Source organism: Megalopta genalis, chromosome 2 (genome assembly GCF_051020955.1).
Source record: "Megalopta genalis isolate 19385.01 chromosome 2, iyMegGena1_principal, whole genome shotgun sequence".
Taxonomy (NCBI): Eukaryota; Metazoa; Arthropoda; class Insecta; order Hymenoptera; family Halictidae; genus Megalopta; species Megalopta genalis.
The window spans coordinates 30,809,770-30,827,932 of record NC_135014.1 but is presented as its reverse complement, the minus strand read 5'-3'; the positions used below and the strand labels follow the sequence as shown (position 1 = coordinate 30,827,932).

Here is an 18,163-nt window from a genome sequence, read left to right as displayed (position 1 = left end):
AGCACGAACGTTCGTCTCGTATTTCTCTCACAAATAAAATCCGCGATCCAATGAGAAATAAGTTTCGATGTAGGTCGGACAAATTTCGAGTAAAAAGTACGAGATTCTGTTCTTTTTCCTTTTTTCGGGCGAAGGTTTCGAGAATCTTCGGCTCGACGAAAAAGTGGAGACAAGAAGGTCTCTTGCCCAACGTTCTCCCGCCAAAACCACTTCGAAACCGGCATAAGCTTGGCGTTGCGCAATCCAACATGGCGACGCATTCGCGCACAGTCCCATAAACTTCGTGCGCACGTCTAGAAAAGAACTTTCTCTATAAAATTCGGGCAGAACCAGGCCAGAACCCGATGAAAAATGGCCAACCTCCTTTTCCACTCGTAAAGAATTCGCTTTATTATCATACTCGAAAGTGTATGCAAAACGCACGTACGGACGGCTATCGTCGAAAGCGTTCCGACTATCATTACCTCCGGTATCTATGTCTCTCTCTGCTAAGTTTAAAGTTTTCCTTCAATTTTCTCCGTAACGAGGCACAGACCGGAATATTCAGCGAGAGATACGGTTATTGTTCCTGATCTGGGCTCCATTATCTTTCCGAATACAATTATTATTGTTATTATTATTATTATTATTATTAATTATATTATTATTATTATTATTAATTATATTATTATTACTATTATTATTAATTATATTATTATTATTATTATTAATTATATTATTATTATTATTATTATTATTATTATGAATTATATATTAATTATACCGCAGCAATTGGTCGCCCCACGACGAGGCGTAAATAGAAGTAAGCAGAAGAATGCAGAAAAATGCAAGCATCCAGAGGGTGGACCGTGATTTATTGCGACGGTGTTGGCGTGGGAGGGATGAAAAAGGGAGCGGAGGGCATTGCGACGTGTCTCCGAAGGTTATCGCGAAACGAGTGCATCAATTTTCCCGGGCGTTGGGCGGCGCGACACGCGAGGATATTTCTAACAATAATATCGAACCGACGGATGAGGAAAATAACATGAAAACGAATCGACCGTGTCCAGGATCTTCCGATGGGACTGGGGGATGATCGATCGGCGCGGCGGCGGCAGCGGCGGTGGCGCGAGTGACATAAACTTCGGAGCGCGAAAGGAGAGAAATTATTGTGCACCGACGAGAAAAGCGTGGCGGCACATTTCCGGCCGCCTTATTGGCCGATGATTCACGAGGGACAAATTGACGCTCGGTTCGGTCCGGACCTGGAACGCGTCGAGCAAAGGGCTAGTGAAAATCTCATCGCGATGGACGTAACTTTTTCTTTTTGAACGTTCGGTTTTCGAATTCAGATTCGTCGACGACGCTCGAAAGTTCCTGTAGGAACTTTAATTGTTAATTGTAATTAACCCCTTGCTCTCGGGGGCGACGAGCTAAACATTGTTATATCGCGTCCGAAATCATTTTTACATTACTGCTACAACTACAAGATTTCTTTGGAAACACCCCGAGTCATTTTACTGATTCGACTGTAACGTTTACATAGTTCCTAATTATGTGTATTTTATCTGTATGATTTAAAAGGGTCCAGTAGCCCGTAAATAAATAATAATAATCATGGAGTTTCTACATATTTAAGACACGATCGAAAGGCTCAATTTCGTACGCATAAAATGCGCAAAAGTCGTATGAAATGTTTCTATGAAATTGAGAAGGAATAATATTTGTAAGTGAAGTGATCAGAGAACGTATCTCATGTCGAGCAATTATTCAATTCTCAGTTTTATTCTGCAAACATGTGGAATACGAACATATGGATCTCAAAATTGTATAAATAGAATGGATTAATCATGCTAACTCCGTACACGCGAGCACATAATCGAACAAACCGCAAGAAGTCGAAGACTGTCGTTGCGGTATAATTTACAATAATTATTTTTCCTAACCTCCGTAAGCGATAATATATTCTTTTCTATGGATTTTTTTATCTTGTTTTGCCTCGCGCGTTTTTGTAGAAAATGATTTTCCTCGTTGATAAATAATTGAAATTAATGAATAAATAAAATAGAAATACCAGGAGTCTATAATTAAAATGCCTTGGAATGCAAGGGGTTGAGATAGTCCGGCGATCTCACCAGTATAATTTTATAATATTTGTTAAATTTTTTTGTATAATATTTAATTCTTACTTCGTTCGTTTCGTTTTATTGCACGATACAACCTGTAATTTCTCAAAGTCCGGGGATCGCGCGAGCCGCGACGTTCCCACCGATCGACTAATTTTGAAAATCAAACGCCGACTCGCTTTTTTCCTGAACACCGATCCGAACCGATCCCGAGTCCTCGCACCGCGCAAGTTTATCGAACGTGCCCCACCATAGACAAGAGGGGACGACACCTCGGTTATTACATAATAATTGTAGAAAAGCGTACCGGCCGCAGGCGGTATAAAAAGAACAGAAACAGAATCGCAATCAGTAGCAATTCGCGGAGATTATTGAATCGAACAAAAATGTGTTTACAATGTTATCTTATCGAGGCGAGAAAAACACAGAACCCTGTCCCGAACTTTGCCGAGCGTTGCGCGTGTCGGAATCGACTAATTTTGGAATCTGTGACGCCTAATCTTCGGCGAGGATCAACGAGAACGGTAACATCGAAATCGATGATGGATCGTGATTACCGTGTCGATAGGGCTCGGTCAGCGCGTGTCCGTTGCAGCGAAGCTGCAGCAGCATGTGAAAGTGTTCATGGCCGGGGTGGTCCAAGGTACCGCTGCTGGTCCTCCTGAGTTCCTGCCGCTTCTTCTCAAGGTCGGGTGCCATTAGGTCTCTGAGGACCAATGGGCCCGCCGCGATCTCTCGGCGTGCGCCTTTCTCTCTCTCTCGCTTTCTCTCTCTCTCCTCGTTAGAAGCGATCTATCAGAGTCGATCGATCAGAGGGCTTTCACTTCGTCCCTTTATCCCATGATTTCAGTTCTCGATAATTTCCCGATGGTTCCCGATGGCTCCCGATGCTTCTCGATGCTTCTCGATGGGTCCCGATGGTCCACGTGTTCACGAACCTTGTCACATATTCCCCCACCCCTGCGAACAACACACGAGGTCCTCTTTGCAGTGGGAACCGAGCCGAAACAAGGGAACTCTAGGTTCACTGGTGCCCGAAGAGGATCCGGAGGCAAGTCTTCGCGGGACAACACTGATCACTGATCAGCACCAGCAGCCGATAGCACCGACTAGTTTAGCTCGTCGACGACGGTGGATCGTGGGGACATTCCGTCGGGGAAGCACGTCACGCGATCTCAGCGAGTGTCAGCCGCGGACTGCCGTTCCTCGATCCGTCGTCGATCGGCCAACCCGGCATTGCTCTGAACACCGAGTAAATAAGCCCCCACCACGGTGCCACGCGACACGTTTATACGCTCCTTCATCCCCGACCGGCTCGGTTATGCCGAGGAAGAAGGTGACCAATCAGCTGCCGCTAATTACCGACCGGCTATCTGTCCTATCTACTGCTACTGTTCCCGGCGACGCGGCGCGACGCGCCACTTGGGATCCCGAGACCGTGGATCGTGGTTTCCGGGGGAAACGGGACCGATCGTCCAGCTACATCCCCCGATCTTCCATTTTCTTTCTCATTTTCCTATCATTTCTCTACCATTTTTTTATAATTTTTCTACAATTTTTCCACAATTTTTCTAGAATTTTTCTAGAATTTTTCTACCATTTTTCTAGAATTTTTTTATCATTTCTCTACCATTTTTTCTAGAATTTTACTATCATTTCTATATCATTTTTCTAGAATTCTTCTAGAATTTTTTTACCGTTTTTCTAGAATTTTTCTATAATTCCTCTACCATTTTTCTAGAATTTTTCTAGAATATTTCTATCATTTCTATACCATTTTTCTAGAATTCTGCTAGAATTTTTCTACCATTTTTCTAGAATTTTTCTAGAATTTTTCTAGAATTTACCATTTTTCTAGAATTTCTCTAGAATTTTTCTAGAATCAAACAATCTTTTTGTATAGCGTAAAACGTTGACGAAACTCTCCGTCACTTTCCGTATGTTTTTTTTCTTTTTTGATATTTCAAGATGCGTAAGTCTTTCTCCCCTTTACATTTTATCCGCGTTTACTGAAATAATAAATCCTGTCCTCCGCGAACCTCCTGTTGATCAACGTGCGGTCTTATTATTTTCTTTCTTCGATCTAGAAGAAAATATAAAACGGTGTTTTCTATCGTAAAATGGAATTACGCGTCGCACACGAACCTACTTGATTCGTAATAACAATGATTTAAGCCATGTTTATTGCAATAATTAGAATACAAATTTTACGCGAAAATCATCCCTTCGTTGAATTTGTTTAAACGTGCGTTCAGGTTTGTATTTACATAATATTCTGTTCATCTTTGATCGATACTTGAGCGAAAGATTAATACGTTCGTTGTCGGACGTCGTACGTAACTTGTGACGACCATAATTTTATATGTCCGCAAAGAAAATTGAATTAATTTTGTACCGCACGTGAGGTCAACTTGTAATGCATATCATTATATTTTAGAATGCACGTACCTTCGTGAAATAATATCTTCTTTATATTTTATTAAAATAATTATATATATAATTATTTATATATATACTTTATTTTATATAATTATTTTATATTTTATATATAAATTAATAATAGCTATATATTAATTTAAAATAGCAGAAATTTCAGAATGACAACGTGTCATCATTCAAGAAGGAAGGAACTCACTATTTATTCTCTATTTCTTGCAATTGTGCGGGCAATTTTTATGTTACAAAAAAATTCGCAGACAGAACGCTTTGATAGGAAGCCTAATAGCGAACCTAAGTGCGAAAATATGAACCGTCCACTCGGTACGAGGAAATGATTAAAAACGTTTCGATCGTTGCAACTGTAAGGAAATACATAGTGTGGCAACTGTTAATCGCAATCGATTTGATTCGAGAATAATTGTTTACGTAACTAATTGCAAATTTTACGATCTGCCGGTGCACGTGGATGATCTACAATATTAAAAAAAAAAAGTGATCGATCGATTTTTTTCTTCTTCTAATTAGCGCTCATTGAAGAACACTTTGCTGAAGTATCATGATATAATAAGATTTGATCACAATATTGCAATTTCCGCGGAGACAAGCCAATCAGAGTTAATTCGATTCGCCGTTAATTGTCCGCATTTACAAGTAAAATCTATCAGGTTATTCTAGCCCTAGATAGACCATTGATAAACGCGATGTGTCAATAATATTCGTAGATAAACAGTGCTCGATATCAATGCTCAGCGGAGTACAATCATCTGACAAAGTCGCTGTTAGTGTACCAGTCACGTGGTGGGCAACGTGTTATCATCGTGCGATTGACACAAAAGAGTAGTACATTTCTGTAATTCGCGATTTCGACAATTAATTGGTCCCAGCGAGCGTTTCTTATGTAATTGATTAACCGCCGCTCAAGAATCGAATTCATTCCGCTTGTAAAAGTCTAATTCCTCGCGATTCACTTATCTTAATAAAAAACTAAGTCTAAAAGGTTTCTTTAATACCGATAAAATCCTCAAACAGAGAGTGACCAATAGCCGGGCGACACGTCACACAAGTCCCTCTAATCTTCGAGAAAAAGCGTAACCATCATCTAAAGTGACACAGAATAAAGAAAAGCTCGAACCCGATGGGCAAACGGCCTTCGAACAATTCTGAGAAACAGAGGTGTTCAATAACACCGTAATCTCTCCCCATAAAATCCGTGGCCCGTTAACGATGATGAACGCTTCGACACCGGGTGAACGAAGAAACTGCTTAACAAATTGTCCAGCGACTTCATCACTGGCTGTCCGAATCGTTCGGAGTTATCGCGTAGAAGAAACTAAATCGTTTAAAATTCTCTCAGCATTGCATAACAATTGCGAATTCTATGAATAGGCTTCCGGTAGATAAAGCGTTAAGTAACGCCTCGAATAAAATATAAAAAAGAAAGGAAAACAGATAAATTGGCAAGGTCCGACAGCATTTTTACGTCCATTTTATAACGCGAGCAATCTTTCGGTGAACAAATGTAAACAGAAATATTTTGCTTTTATTTTGCGATAACTCGTGGAGTCGCGCTAGATTGCAATTGTTCGCGCGCGCGCGCGTTTCTTTAGAAATAAATCGTAAGACGAGGGGTTAATCAGGCGGGGGTTGGCTCTCGTTATTGCGCCCCGTGCATTCAGAAATAACGATTGCCAACGCCCAGGCCTCGAAAACGAGAGAAATGCCGGACGGTGCTGCCTCGAATATTCGGAAAAACTAGATCCACCGGTGGCTTCAGGGTCCCTCGACAAGGGGCACCCTGCGAATAAAACGCATTTGCGTTGTTTCCACGAGCCGTGCTCGTCGTTGTTCTTTTCGCCAACATTTGCACGGCCCTGTGACCTTTTCGCAGCACCCGTTGGTGCCTCGCGACGAGAAACTGGCACCCGCGATGCACGCCCGCCGGTAAACCCGATCCGAGGCTTCCTTAAATGGACCGAAAGCGAGTCGTACCAGTCATTCTACATGGTGTCCCAAAAATGTCTCGCAATCCGGAAATGGCGGGTTCCTCGGATCATTTGAAGCAGCTTCTTCCTTTACAAAAATGTTCTTCGAGGCACCGTTAACGAGTTATTAACGAAAAACAGTGACCAATAAGAATCGAGTACGGCTGACGCGAGGCGGCCCAGCCAACCAGCGCACGAAGCCTGGTCGCCTCGCGCCAGCCGAGCTCGTCTCTCATTGGTCACTGTTTTTCGTTAATAACTCGTTAACGATGCCTGGGAGAAGATTTTTGTAAAGGAAAAAGTTGCTTCGAATGACCTGAGGAACCACGTCACTTTCGGATCGCGAGACATTTTTGGGACACCCTGTACATATCGTCGTAGTCGTCGTCGCCGAGCAGAGATGATTATCGCTTCACCGAATTGATAGGCCGGCCGCGAGCATTCCGGCATCCGGAATTCCATTTTCGATCGTTTATCTTGAGCAACGTGTAACAGAAGGAAAACATCTCGCGGACAATCTCCGTCATTAGAGCATTAATGACTCGAGCCCTCGTTACCAGCTGACGTCAAACGGTCTAGAAAGCTCGAGTGATCACGACGATAGAGGCGAGTGCATCGCGCGGCCGCGCGGTCTTGCGACGTTGAACCGCGGAAATTATGCGAGGTCAGGACCACAGACTCGATCGGCGTTATCTATTTGCTTAATTGCAAAGGCGATTCTGCTTTAAAGATTAATGACAAGCATTGCAGAGCCACCGGAGAGTGCAGGAACTGGGTTACGCAACCGCGATAACGAAACGAAACGAAACGAGCGAGGAAACGTCGGGCGGCAGGTGCGTCGATCGCGACTGGAAGGAAGGATCGACGGAGAATCCGATCGAATGTTCCACGGGAACATTGCTATGGAACGATAGGAATGTCATTTCCGCTTTGTTTTTCGCGGCAGCGGCGCCGCGATAACAAGATTCCGCTGCGAATTCGAAGACCAGGAGCTCGACTAATTAGCATCGAAGGCCAACACCCGCGCTCTGCCTAGCCTCGTTGTTTCGATCATTATGGATATTTACGTTTCGCGTTCCCCCCTCACCCCGCGGTTCCCACGGCCGTGATTGCCCGCCGCTCGCCGGGCGAACGAAATTCGATTTCGAGTGATGATTCGATGGCTCGGTGCTCGATGACGCGACACCGGCGATGTGTTTATGGCTCGTAATTCGCTCCGGGAATGCAAATGCCGCACTTTTTTCCCGCTATAATTCTTGTGCTCCTTTATAGCCGGCGACAACGCCTGGAAAAAGCACGAGCATGCGATCGATCGGCGCGAACGTAATTCAATTCGATCGCGAATTGTTTTAGCCGGTTGCGCTCGTTTACGAGACAATGCGCTCGCTGAAACGTTCCCCCGTTCTGCTCGAACATCATTGTTATAACGCCGAGATGCCGCGGAGATTCGCGATCTTTCTCGCTGAAAAATGCATCAGGTGAGATGCCTTGGACGCGATCGGACGAAACCGTAGCAAAATAGAGTCGTGGACGTTTCATTCGCAGTCTTCTGGGAACATCTGCGTAACGATTCTTAGCAAGCCGATCTACTACGGTGTAATTTGTCATATTAACGTGGTGTTCCGACGATTATCGTTAAACGAGCCGTTGAAAGCAGAAATGGTCTACGTTAGAAAAAAAAGGCGGATAATGAAGATGAATTAAAAGTTGTGTAAAATGCAATAACACGAGGAATTGTCGCAGCTCTTTTATGTAAGCCGCTTCCAAGCTTAAAACAATAAGAGAAATAATAAGAAAAAGATCGAATAAAATATTCAATCAAACCTAGCAAAAAAAAGAATTGACTTACACCGGTTTCGTCTTAAACCGGTCGGTCGAATCGGAATCGGCCAGCTGTAGCACCGAACGATACAAATACAATTAATTGTAACGTCAATTGGGAACATTAATGAAGGAATTCTTTTTCGGACGTTTAATTGCTTTCGTTTCCGTATCATGCAACGCGCAAGTATCGATTAGTTCGATTGGATGCATCGTTATTCGACGTCGCGCCGTCGAAACATTTCGACGGCGGCGGGGAAACGGCACGAAGATTTTAGGCGTGTGTAACTAACTATTGATTGCAACGAAGGGAAACGATGCTGGTCGGTGGGTAAAAATAGAAAAAATTGTTCGGCGACGATATTTGCTACTTTCTGCGCTATATTTCCACTTAATTTGACACGTTAACGACGGCCATGATAACTGTAATACAGGCCGGATCGATCGGCCGTCGTGGAACCCTTTCAGCGACACCCCAGTAATTGCTACATGTTTGTAGACATGGTCACCGACCCCCCGGGAGCAATCATAGTGGCTTCTATGAATAATGATCCACTATCGGCCGGCTCCCGACCAAATTTCGTATTTGCGGCCGTGCACTCTCAAATTGATACTAATTCGCCGGTAATTTCTCTTTATTAAACAAACGGGCCGTTACGCGAATCTACTAAATTCTATGCAAGTGTACAGAATGTTATTATTAGGTACGGGGTAAATGGACGAACGAAACATACGGCATTAATTTCTTTTGGTCATTACGGCATTCATTTTTTTGAAGAAATTTTCCCGAATGTTTTTCAGTTCTTACTTTTCGAAGGGATCGTTTTTCGTCGTAAAGCAATAAAACGCGATATTAACTCGGAGATACGAAGAAGATTCGTGTAATTTAAAATTAGTACATAATATTATATGTATTTATAATGAATAAAAAATAGTATTTTTAAAATTAATATTACTTTTGTCGCGCTGTCCCGTTCAGTGGAACAAATTGATGAACTTTTCAAAGCGATTAAAAACGCAGCAAGGAAACAGCTCGCGATTTAATCGTAAAAGAACCGTTCCCTCTTCGAACTAGAATTACACAGCTCGCCATTTCCTCTTCGTCGTCTCGCCCTAAATAAATGTGTCCCATTCATGGCAGTGTGCTCCTCCTACGCGGCGAACGTGTTAGCACGAGAGCCCGCGCGATCCCAAAAACCGATTCCCGCGAGATCAAAAGCGGCCGAATGAGATTTTCGCCGATCCGGGAGTAGGAAAGGGCGAATAATAGTGTACGGATGCAACAAGCGGTCGGTGTTGCATCAGAATCTCGCCGAATTCTGATTAATTGTTGAAAAATTAAAAAAGTATATCAGCGGAGGGAGGCCGCGCCGATACGAGCGGCCGCTCATGGGACACAGAGAACTGTTAGCGTCGGTCGGGTAAACAAATCTAAAGCGATGCCGATCGGAGGCAGCGGCAACGCTCCCGATTGGTGACCCTCGACATTAAAGGTCGCCCTAATCGAGCCGCGCATACACGCTCCGCTCGCGACGCGCGATTCGCGGGCGAGCGCGAACGCGCGCGCGGCCGCGCGTATCGCGCACGTGTATGCCGGGATTTTTTCTGCTCGGGCAGCCGCCAATCGTCGCGCGCGTGTACTTCCGACGAACCCGATGCAGCCGGTTTCGTTATCGTCCCCGGTCCGGCTAAAGGCGGACACGCAATCGGTCGGTATTCGCGCGCCGAAAACGAGCGAGCCCGCGTCGACCATCGCCGAAATCCTCGCCCCGCTTTATATGTACATGGATATGTATGGTGCGCATGTATTAGCGCTGTGACTCAGCTCACGTGCGCTAAAAACGTGTCACGAGCGAGAGAACAGCCGAACGGGACTCGGGCGAGAGTGGACGGTGCTTAACACGTGTACATGTACTGTGATGTCTCTCTAATTGACGCTCGGATTGTCCACGAAAATGGACAATTTAGGGAGAAGAGAGACGATTATTCGATCCTTGCGGTTCATTTTTATAGTCACGAATTGTCGACAACTATGGAAACGAGCTGCAAGGCTCGAATAATGGTGTCTCCTCTTCCCAAATTGTCCATTTTTTTTTTGGACAATCTGAGCGTCAGTTAGGGAGACATTACTGTACTGTGTTAGCGGCCGTAGGGATTGTTTCAAATAAATGATTGTCCAAGATAATTATCCGAATTCCTTTCGGCCGAATATGTTATTCGGATAATTTTTTGGTCGAATATTTTATTTGAATAATTGTTTATTCGAAGAAATCTTTATTCGAATATTCGAGAAAGTGATATGGAAAATATAAATCGATAAACTGTGAATAAAACACCGTATGTTTTGTCATTTCTATTCGAATCAATTGGTGCTAGTATGCTTATTCGAATCAGTATCCAATTAATTGTCTAATTAGAGAGAATTTACTGTAGTCAGTTAGATATCTTTTACCGAATTCGTACGACGAGAACCGTCGAAATTTATACAATTTCTTTTTGAATATTTTCGTGTCATCTGTATCTTGAGAACGCGAAATATTTCTAAATATTTCTAAATATTTCTAAATATTTCTAAATATTTCTAAATATTTCTAAATATTTCTAAAATATTTCTGAACAGTTCTAAATATTTTGCAAAATTGTTCATTTCCGACGACACGACGTCTCTCGTTTTCTATGCATGTATTTCCTGAACGATTTCATTTTATCCGAACCTTCGACAAATTCCAACGTCAAACAATGTCTGGCCGATTAACATTTATTAACATTAACCGAATTATCTAGGCAGCCTTCGCTCGAACGGCGCCACTAAAAATCGCCACGCCATTTCTCAAATTTTAATTTTACCGTGATAAAACCGTTCGCACTTAATAGAGTCGTTCAAGATTTTTTTAGCGGTTCTTACGACGACGCATAGTTACGAGACGCGCCGTATTCTGCGAAGTCTGGCTATTTACCTGTCATCAGCGAGCAACGCTCGGATCTGAAGCGCAAAGCCGCGATAAAATCGTATCGAAGTTCCTCTGCCATCGCTGAGCACTGCTTTTTTAACGCGGCTAAGTACAAGCGAACCGCTGTACGAACGCACGCCCGTGTACTTGTTGTGTATGTCTGTATATGTGCGTACGTGTGTGTACTTATGCTGTGTGTGTGTCGACGAATGTGCGTTTATTTTAATCGAGCACGATCCTGATTCCGTTTCGATACATTTACGGCACGGCAAATGAATTGATTTGCATTAATCCCCGGCGACCGCGCGTCGACACTCTCCGGAATTAATCGTAACTCGTTGAGTAAAAATTATAAATCGTCGCAGAAAACAGAACGAGATAGAGACAGTGTCACGTTTAGCGAGAGAGGGGAAGTGAGCGAGAGGGAAGAGGAGATAAAGATAGATAGATAGATAGAGAGAGAGAAAGAGAGAGAGAGGGGGGGAAGGAGAGGGAGAGAGAACGTTATTGCGGTATCTGGTCGTCGTCACGGTCATTCGATTATTTCAGATCACACGATAGATCCCCGTTCTGCGTGAACAACAACGAGAGCAAATTAATTCGGAGAAGATAAAGACCCGCGACACGTGCGATAGAGCGATTTCGGGCGGCAGGCTTCTCGAGTGTTAACGAGCGCGAAGGCTACCCACGAAATATTATTTCGCTCGACGCGCGGCGCACCGCGGGTGAAATAATTCGTTATCGGAAAGCGATCGACCCGGCCACGATAGCCACGGAAACAACAGCGGAAAAGGAAATGTTGCGAACCCGGACCAATACGGCCGGCGACGTTAGAATTAGAATTGCGGAGTCGCCGTGAATGAAATAACTCGCTGTCGCGGAACGATAATAATCGCGATAAGAACAGAAGCAACGTCGGGGAACCGAAGATACCGTGCAGAGAGATCACGGGAAATCGCTGGCGTTTCGCCGATGAAATTTTCGAAGCGACGCGGCTGCGACAGCAGCATCGTTCGGATCGAAACAATTAGCTGTCGCGATACGAATGAGAACGAAGACGGACCTGGGAATATTTTATTTGTCATAAAAATGAAAAATGAATGAAATAACATCGATTCATTCGAGATATAAAGCGATTGCAAATAATTAATTAATTCGTCACTAATTGATCTCAAATTGGCTGAAGCATCGTTGAAATCGATGGTCAACGAAGAGACTCGATTTTGTGAAATCTTCGCGACAATTTGTTCCGAGCGAAGAGGTTAAATTTAGCCTCAGACGTAAAATTTAGCTTATTTTTTAGATGAAACTCAAGTTAAAATTATTTGAAACATGCAAATAATTATGAAATGGAATAACGTGTTGTTTGAGATGATATTCGAAACGATGGTTGTTCAGACGCGCCCCGGAACTCATGCTACAGAGAAGATTACGTTAATTCGGAGCGACTGTAAAATTACATTTTGTGAAATCTTCGCGACAATTAGTTCCAAGCGAAGAGGTTAAATCTAGCCTCAGACGTTAAATTATTTTTTAGATTAAACGTAAGTTAAAATTATTTCAAACAATTATTACAAATAATTATAAAATGGAATAACGTGTTGTTTGAGACGATATTCGAAACGATGGTTATTGAGACGCGCCCCGGAACTCATGCTACAGAGAAGATTACGTTAATTCGGAGCGACTGTAAAATTACATTTTGTGAAATCTTCGCGACAATTAGTTCCAAGCGAAGAGGTTAAATCTAGCCTCAGACGTTAAATTATTTTTTAGATTAAACGTAAGTTAAAATTATTTCAAACAATTATTACAAATAATTATAAAATGGAATAACGTGTTGTTTGAGACGATATTCGAAACGATGGTTATTGAGACGCGCCCCGGAACTCATGCTACAGAGAAGATTACGTTAATTCGGAGCGACTGTAAAATTACATTTTGTGAAATCTTCGCGACAATTAGTTCCAAGCGAAGAGGTTAAATCTAGCCTCAGACGTTAAATTATTTTTTAGATTAAACGTAAGTTAAAATTATTTCAAACAATTATTACAAATAATTATAAAATGGAATAACGTATTGTTTGAGACGATATTCGAAACGATGGTTATTGAGACGCGCCCCGGGACCCATGCTACAGAGAAGATTACGTTAATTCGGAGCGACTCTAAAATTACAGCTGAAGCAACGCCGGTCACGAGGGATAAAGGAACTGGTTATCGGCGCGCAGTAATCGCGATAAGAATAAGAACAAGAAGTAACGCGTTGCGAAACCCGAATTAATTTGACAGCTAGAATTATAGCCGAAGATACCGGAGACGGCCGGGAATAAAATAATTCGTTATCGGGGCCGGGGATAATCGCGATGGGGACGAAAATATAATAAGCGCGGCCACGTTGAATTGTCGCGGTCGTCGTGTTCGCAGAAAAGAAAAGAAAAAAAAGACAAAAAAGAACGAGAAAATCCCGGCGAATTCGGACTAATTTTATCGCGCGGTGATTGCACAGCCGAGGGCTATGAAGAGACCCGCGTGTAAATGTGTATCGACATTGTTAACACGCTGATTCTCTCGCGGCGGCACGGTATAGACCGCGGAGTATTCGGAACGAGTAAACATTGTCTGACGCAAAATTTATGCCGCGAGAAAGAAAAAAAAAAGAACGACTTAACGAGCCGCATTACGGAGGAAAACGAACGTTACGACGCGCCGGTTTGCGCGCGGGCAACCTTAGCTGGCAATTAAAAGGCAGTAAAAGTTGTAGTTGCCGATATAGTTGCACGCAAATTGCCAGGTTAGCTAGATGTTTTTGGTCGCCGGCGGAACACCGGCGGTAGCCGTGAATAATTAATAAGCTGAAAAGAGCACGTGTGGCCGATGCTGGCCTATGCAGGAAATGAATTTCCGCGGACGGAGCCGTCGGAACGGCTCTAACCGCGTTTTCACCTTTGGAACATCGTTCCGGATACTCCAGATTACCCGGACACTTCATGTCTCGTCCGATGCGAACATCTTGAACCATCCAATTCAGTTCGATTGACACTTAAAACCGTAATCGCGGAGGAAACGATTAATCTAGTTCCTCTAAAATCGTTTACGATCGGCAACAGCTTTTAATGTCCTCGCATGCTCTGGCTAATAAGATCTTACCTTTTTTATTTTGGCAACTATTATGTAGACGGCTCGGAAGCCGATCGGTGTGCCGGTTAACTTAAAAATGCTCGTGAACAACGATTTTGCAAATTGGCTGCAAAAATCTAGCAACGATTCGATAAAAAGAGGTATAATATTAATACTTAATTATTTCATTTTGATTCCTTTTTAGATTATTCTTTTTATTCCATCTGGTAGCTCCCTGGTCAATATAAGTGCTGCTATCTATTGTTTATTTATGAAGTATATCGACTATATTGTTTTATCGACCGAAAGATCCTACGATAAAGACGCGTGTTTGCGCTGCGCAACTCGTTTCCGAAGAGAAGCGAACTTACCAGCTGATCGGCTTCCGAACTGTTCGTACGTTTTCAGACTTGTTTCGATTAATATTGCGCATGAAATGCACAGCGATCGAATTTCTATTCGTGGGAACATCGGATAATTTGAATTCGGCTTTATCGAGGCCTTTTTAATCCGTCAGCGAATTTCGTTCGACGCGCTCAACGCGTTTTGATACGCGCCGGGATAAATAACACAGAATTCCTACGAACGTTATAATACATTAAGTGCACGGTTTTCGATTCGTGGCCGGGCTATATGTTCGAAACAAACACGGTATGTCATTAGCAGCTGATTAGTCGGCCGCTCATTCGCGGAGATCGCTAACCTGCTAAGCGGCTTTTCTCGGTCGAAATACCAATTGGGAACGTCACGCAGCGCAGCGCGTTTGATACGCGGCTCTAAATTAAAATATAAATTGGCAGGTGCTTGTACGGATCTAATATTTTTAGGTCGACGAATTCTCGGCGACGATGAATAACAACGATCAATCTCAAAAACCGTAATTTGGAAACTGAAAAAATTACGAAATTATTTCTGTGTCCGTGTAATTTAACTTCATAATTCGCTGATGGTACGAGAAATCTTCGTGGACAGAAATCGGATTATCAACTTAATAAAAAATGTCGATGAAAGAATGACACGAGACGGGTCGAATTCATTTTGCCTAAAATAATTTTTCAGAGTGCTTTTTTTACCTCGATTCGCGTGCACTTGGTACGAAGGGAACGTTAATTTCTCGATCGGAGCGCAGTCGTTCGCGTATTTGGCGATGCTCGGCGCACACCTTCGATCCGAAAATGGCGCAGGACACACGCGAGTCCAACGGGAGAGCCTCGTTTAAGGAAGCGGTGCACGCGATTAATCGAGACTGGCACGAGCAATTAGCGCGCATCCATAAACCTAACGTAATTTCAGTCGTCGATTGCCAAGTTCATTAACGACGGTGCGTGCATAAGGATCGCGGGCATAATCGGTTCATTAACGTGGCCGAAGGAAACTCCGTGAGATCAAGAGTTCAGTTTTAATAGATACCATGTTTGTCGAGGGAACAACTATAATTATTCCATAGACGAGCGTTCGAACGCGCCGGCAAATTAGCCGTCGTTAATTAAGCCCATTCAACCGTTTCTTCCTCGATAGGGAAAAAAAGATGCAAAGAAGGTGATATTAATAACGTCCGCGACAGAAAATTTTCAAACTTGATTCTAGCCGCGATCATGCGACAGCTATATTTGCAAGCATCTATATATACGCAATGTTGCATCGACGCTTCTGTTTTACGTAGGCATTAACTTGCATATTTCGTTGTTTTGTCTGCTTGTCGGCATCCAGATCATTCTAGCGTCGTGATCGACGATATCGAACGTTGCGAAGACGAAGGTGTTCGATTATGTTGCGAATATCATACAAATTGCATAATTATTTTCGTAAATACTGTTGTACAGCGCGTTCGATGGAGTTTCAAGATTTATTTTATAACGCGCGAAGGAATGCGAAAGAAAGAAATTTTCTGAAGAAACCGAAATGGAATCCATTATCAGAAATTAATTTTTCAGTTCTGTAAATTTGCATGCTTTCAGCCTTTCCTTTATTACAAAATAACGGAATTTATCTTCTGTATTTTCCAGTAGATTCCAAGCAAAATTCCAAGAGAAAGCGTACTTCGGTTTTCGAACGATTTTTCATAAATAAAAATTACGACTGTTAAAAAATCTGGGCCTCGTGTTGGCCGTCTCTGTTCTAACGCGCGAAGAAAGGCGAAAGGAAGAAATTTTCTGAAGAAACCAAAATGGAATCCATTATTAGAAATTCATTTCTCTGTTCTGTAAATTTGCAGAATTTTTTAGCCTTTCCTTTATTACAAAATAACGGAATTTATTTTCTGTGTGTTTTCCAGTAGATTCCAAGCAAAATTCCAAGAGAACGCGTACTTCGGTTTTCGAACGATTTTTCATAAATAAAAATGACGACTGTTAAAAAATCTGGGCCCCGTGTTGGCCGCCTCTGTTCTAACGGCGACATTCCAACCGTGTCGTATAGGACATTTCGAATTCCAGTGGACAATGCCCGCAATTATGTCGCAGTCGATACTTTAACCTCGTTCTCTAATTATTCTTTTTTCAAAGCCAGAATTGACGTCAAGAGAGCACGCGGCAAGATGACGAACGGGTTCCTTGGAAATCAATCGCAATTTCATTCGGTCTGCACGGCGATCTCGAGCGCAAAGAGAGTTTCATATTTGTTCGATGTTCCGCGGTCACACCCACCGATTTACAATTGAAATCGGCATCGGGAAACGGGGAGCGCGCACCAGCCGCGGAGAGTATGGTTGTTTTGATCGACGGTATCAGTCACGTGAATCGCGAAATCCCCCTTTCCCCCCCCCCCCCCCCGGGAAGTAAGAGACCCGGAAGGCTTCCGAACCGCGGCGAAAATTTGCCCAAACAGTTAATATATATATACGGCCGACTATTTTCGACGATTATCGCGGCTCTGTTTCCACGAACGCAATATCGCCGACATTACCGCCGCGTTTCCCGCGCGGCCATTACGCTGAAATCCGATGATTAATCTCATAATCGGATCGTTACGAGCGATTAGACCGGCGGCGCTAAAACGCGCCGCGCGGAGAGCCCGGCGCGCGTCGTCCGACGAGCCGTTTTTCATCGGTCACCATATTTTCTTTTATTTCCGAACGGAACGGAGTTCGCGCGATTTTTGTCTCCCCCGTGTCGCCTTTCGGTTTGCAACTTGTTGCGCGAAACGGATTAATCCGACCGCGCTCAATAATTGAACGCGATAATGATCGCGTGACGCGCTACCGTCGAGCCGTTAGGAAGGATGATTCAATGAGACAATTCCGAGGAAACGTTGCGTCTCCTCGCAGTTTCCCCGGCCGTGGAAAATGTCCGACCGGAAACGCGAGCGGCGGAAAATATTTGCTGAGCCACTGTTTGCAAATGCAGTCGGTAGCGTTACGGCGGACCAACCCCCGCGCAGTTCCAGAAAATCAGATGCTGTCTCGTGTTTGATCTTCTATTTAACGCCGGAATTTTGCGTGTAACAGCACTCGCTTAGCTATCGTTGACTCCTTCTGGCCGTCGTTTGGCTCGACTCGAGTATCATGCGACAATAAACGAACAGGAACACCGGCTTGTGAAATTAATTAATCGGGGAGGAACGATTGCGAACGCGCGAGAGGCACTTAAAAATCCTCGAACGTAATTCAATTCTTCGGAAAGAGTATTTCGAGGAAGCTTCGATAGAACAGATGAATCATGATTGAAGAATTGAAATGTTCGGCGATGTTTGATCGCTGTTTGGCGCAACCGAATAAATAAAAATTCTAAATATCTGGAGAACGCGTT

At 43.4% G+C, this 18,163-nt stretch overlaps 1 protein-coding gene across 5 annotated transcripts in view; it reads right to left on the bottom strand.

Annotated features, from left to right (window-relative positions):
- Positions 1-18,163, bottom strand: part of NFAT (nuclear factor of activated T cells 3) — a 69,917-nt gene that overhangs the window by 25,675 nt on the left and 26,079 nt on the right. Inside the window, exon 1 of one of the 5 annotated variants that reach the window (XM_033479208.2) lies at positions 11,305-11,392. The exons of 1 other annotated variant lie outside the window; for it this stretch is intronic. In XM_033479208.2, coding sequence (XP_033335099.2) covers positions 11,305-11,377 — 73 coding nt within the window. In that variant the 5' untranslated portion in view covers positions 11,378-11,392. Of the gene's footprint in view, positions 1-2,662; positions 3,752-11,304; positions 11,393-18,163 lie in introns of those variants that run through there. 3 more of the 5 variants (XM_033479204.2, XM_033479209.2, XM_033479206.2) reach the window with 3 other exon arrangements.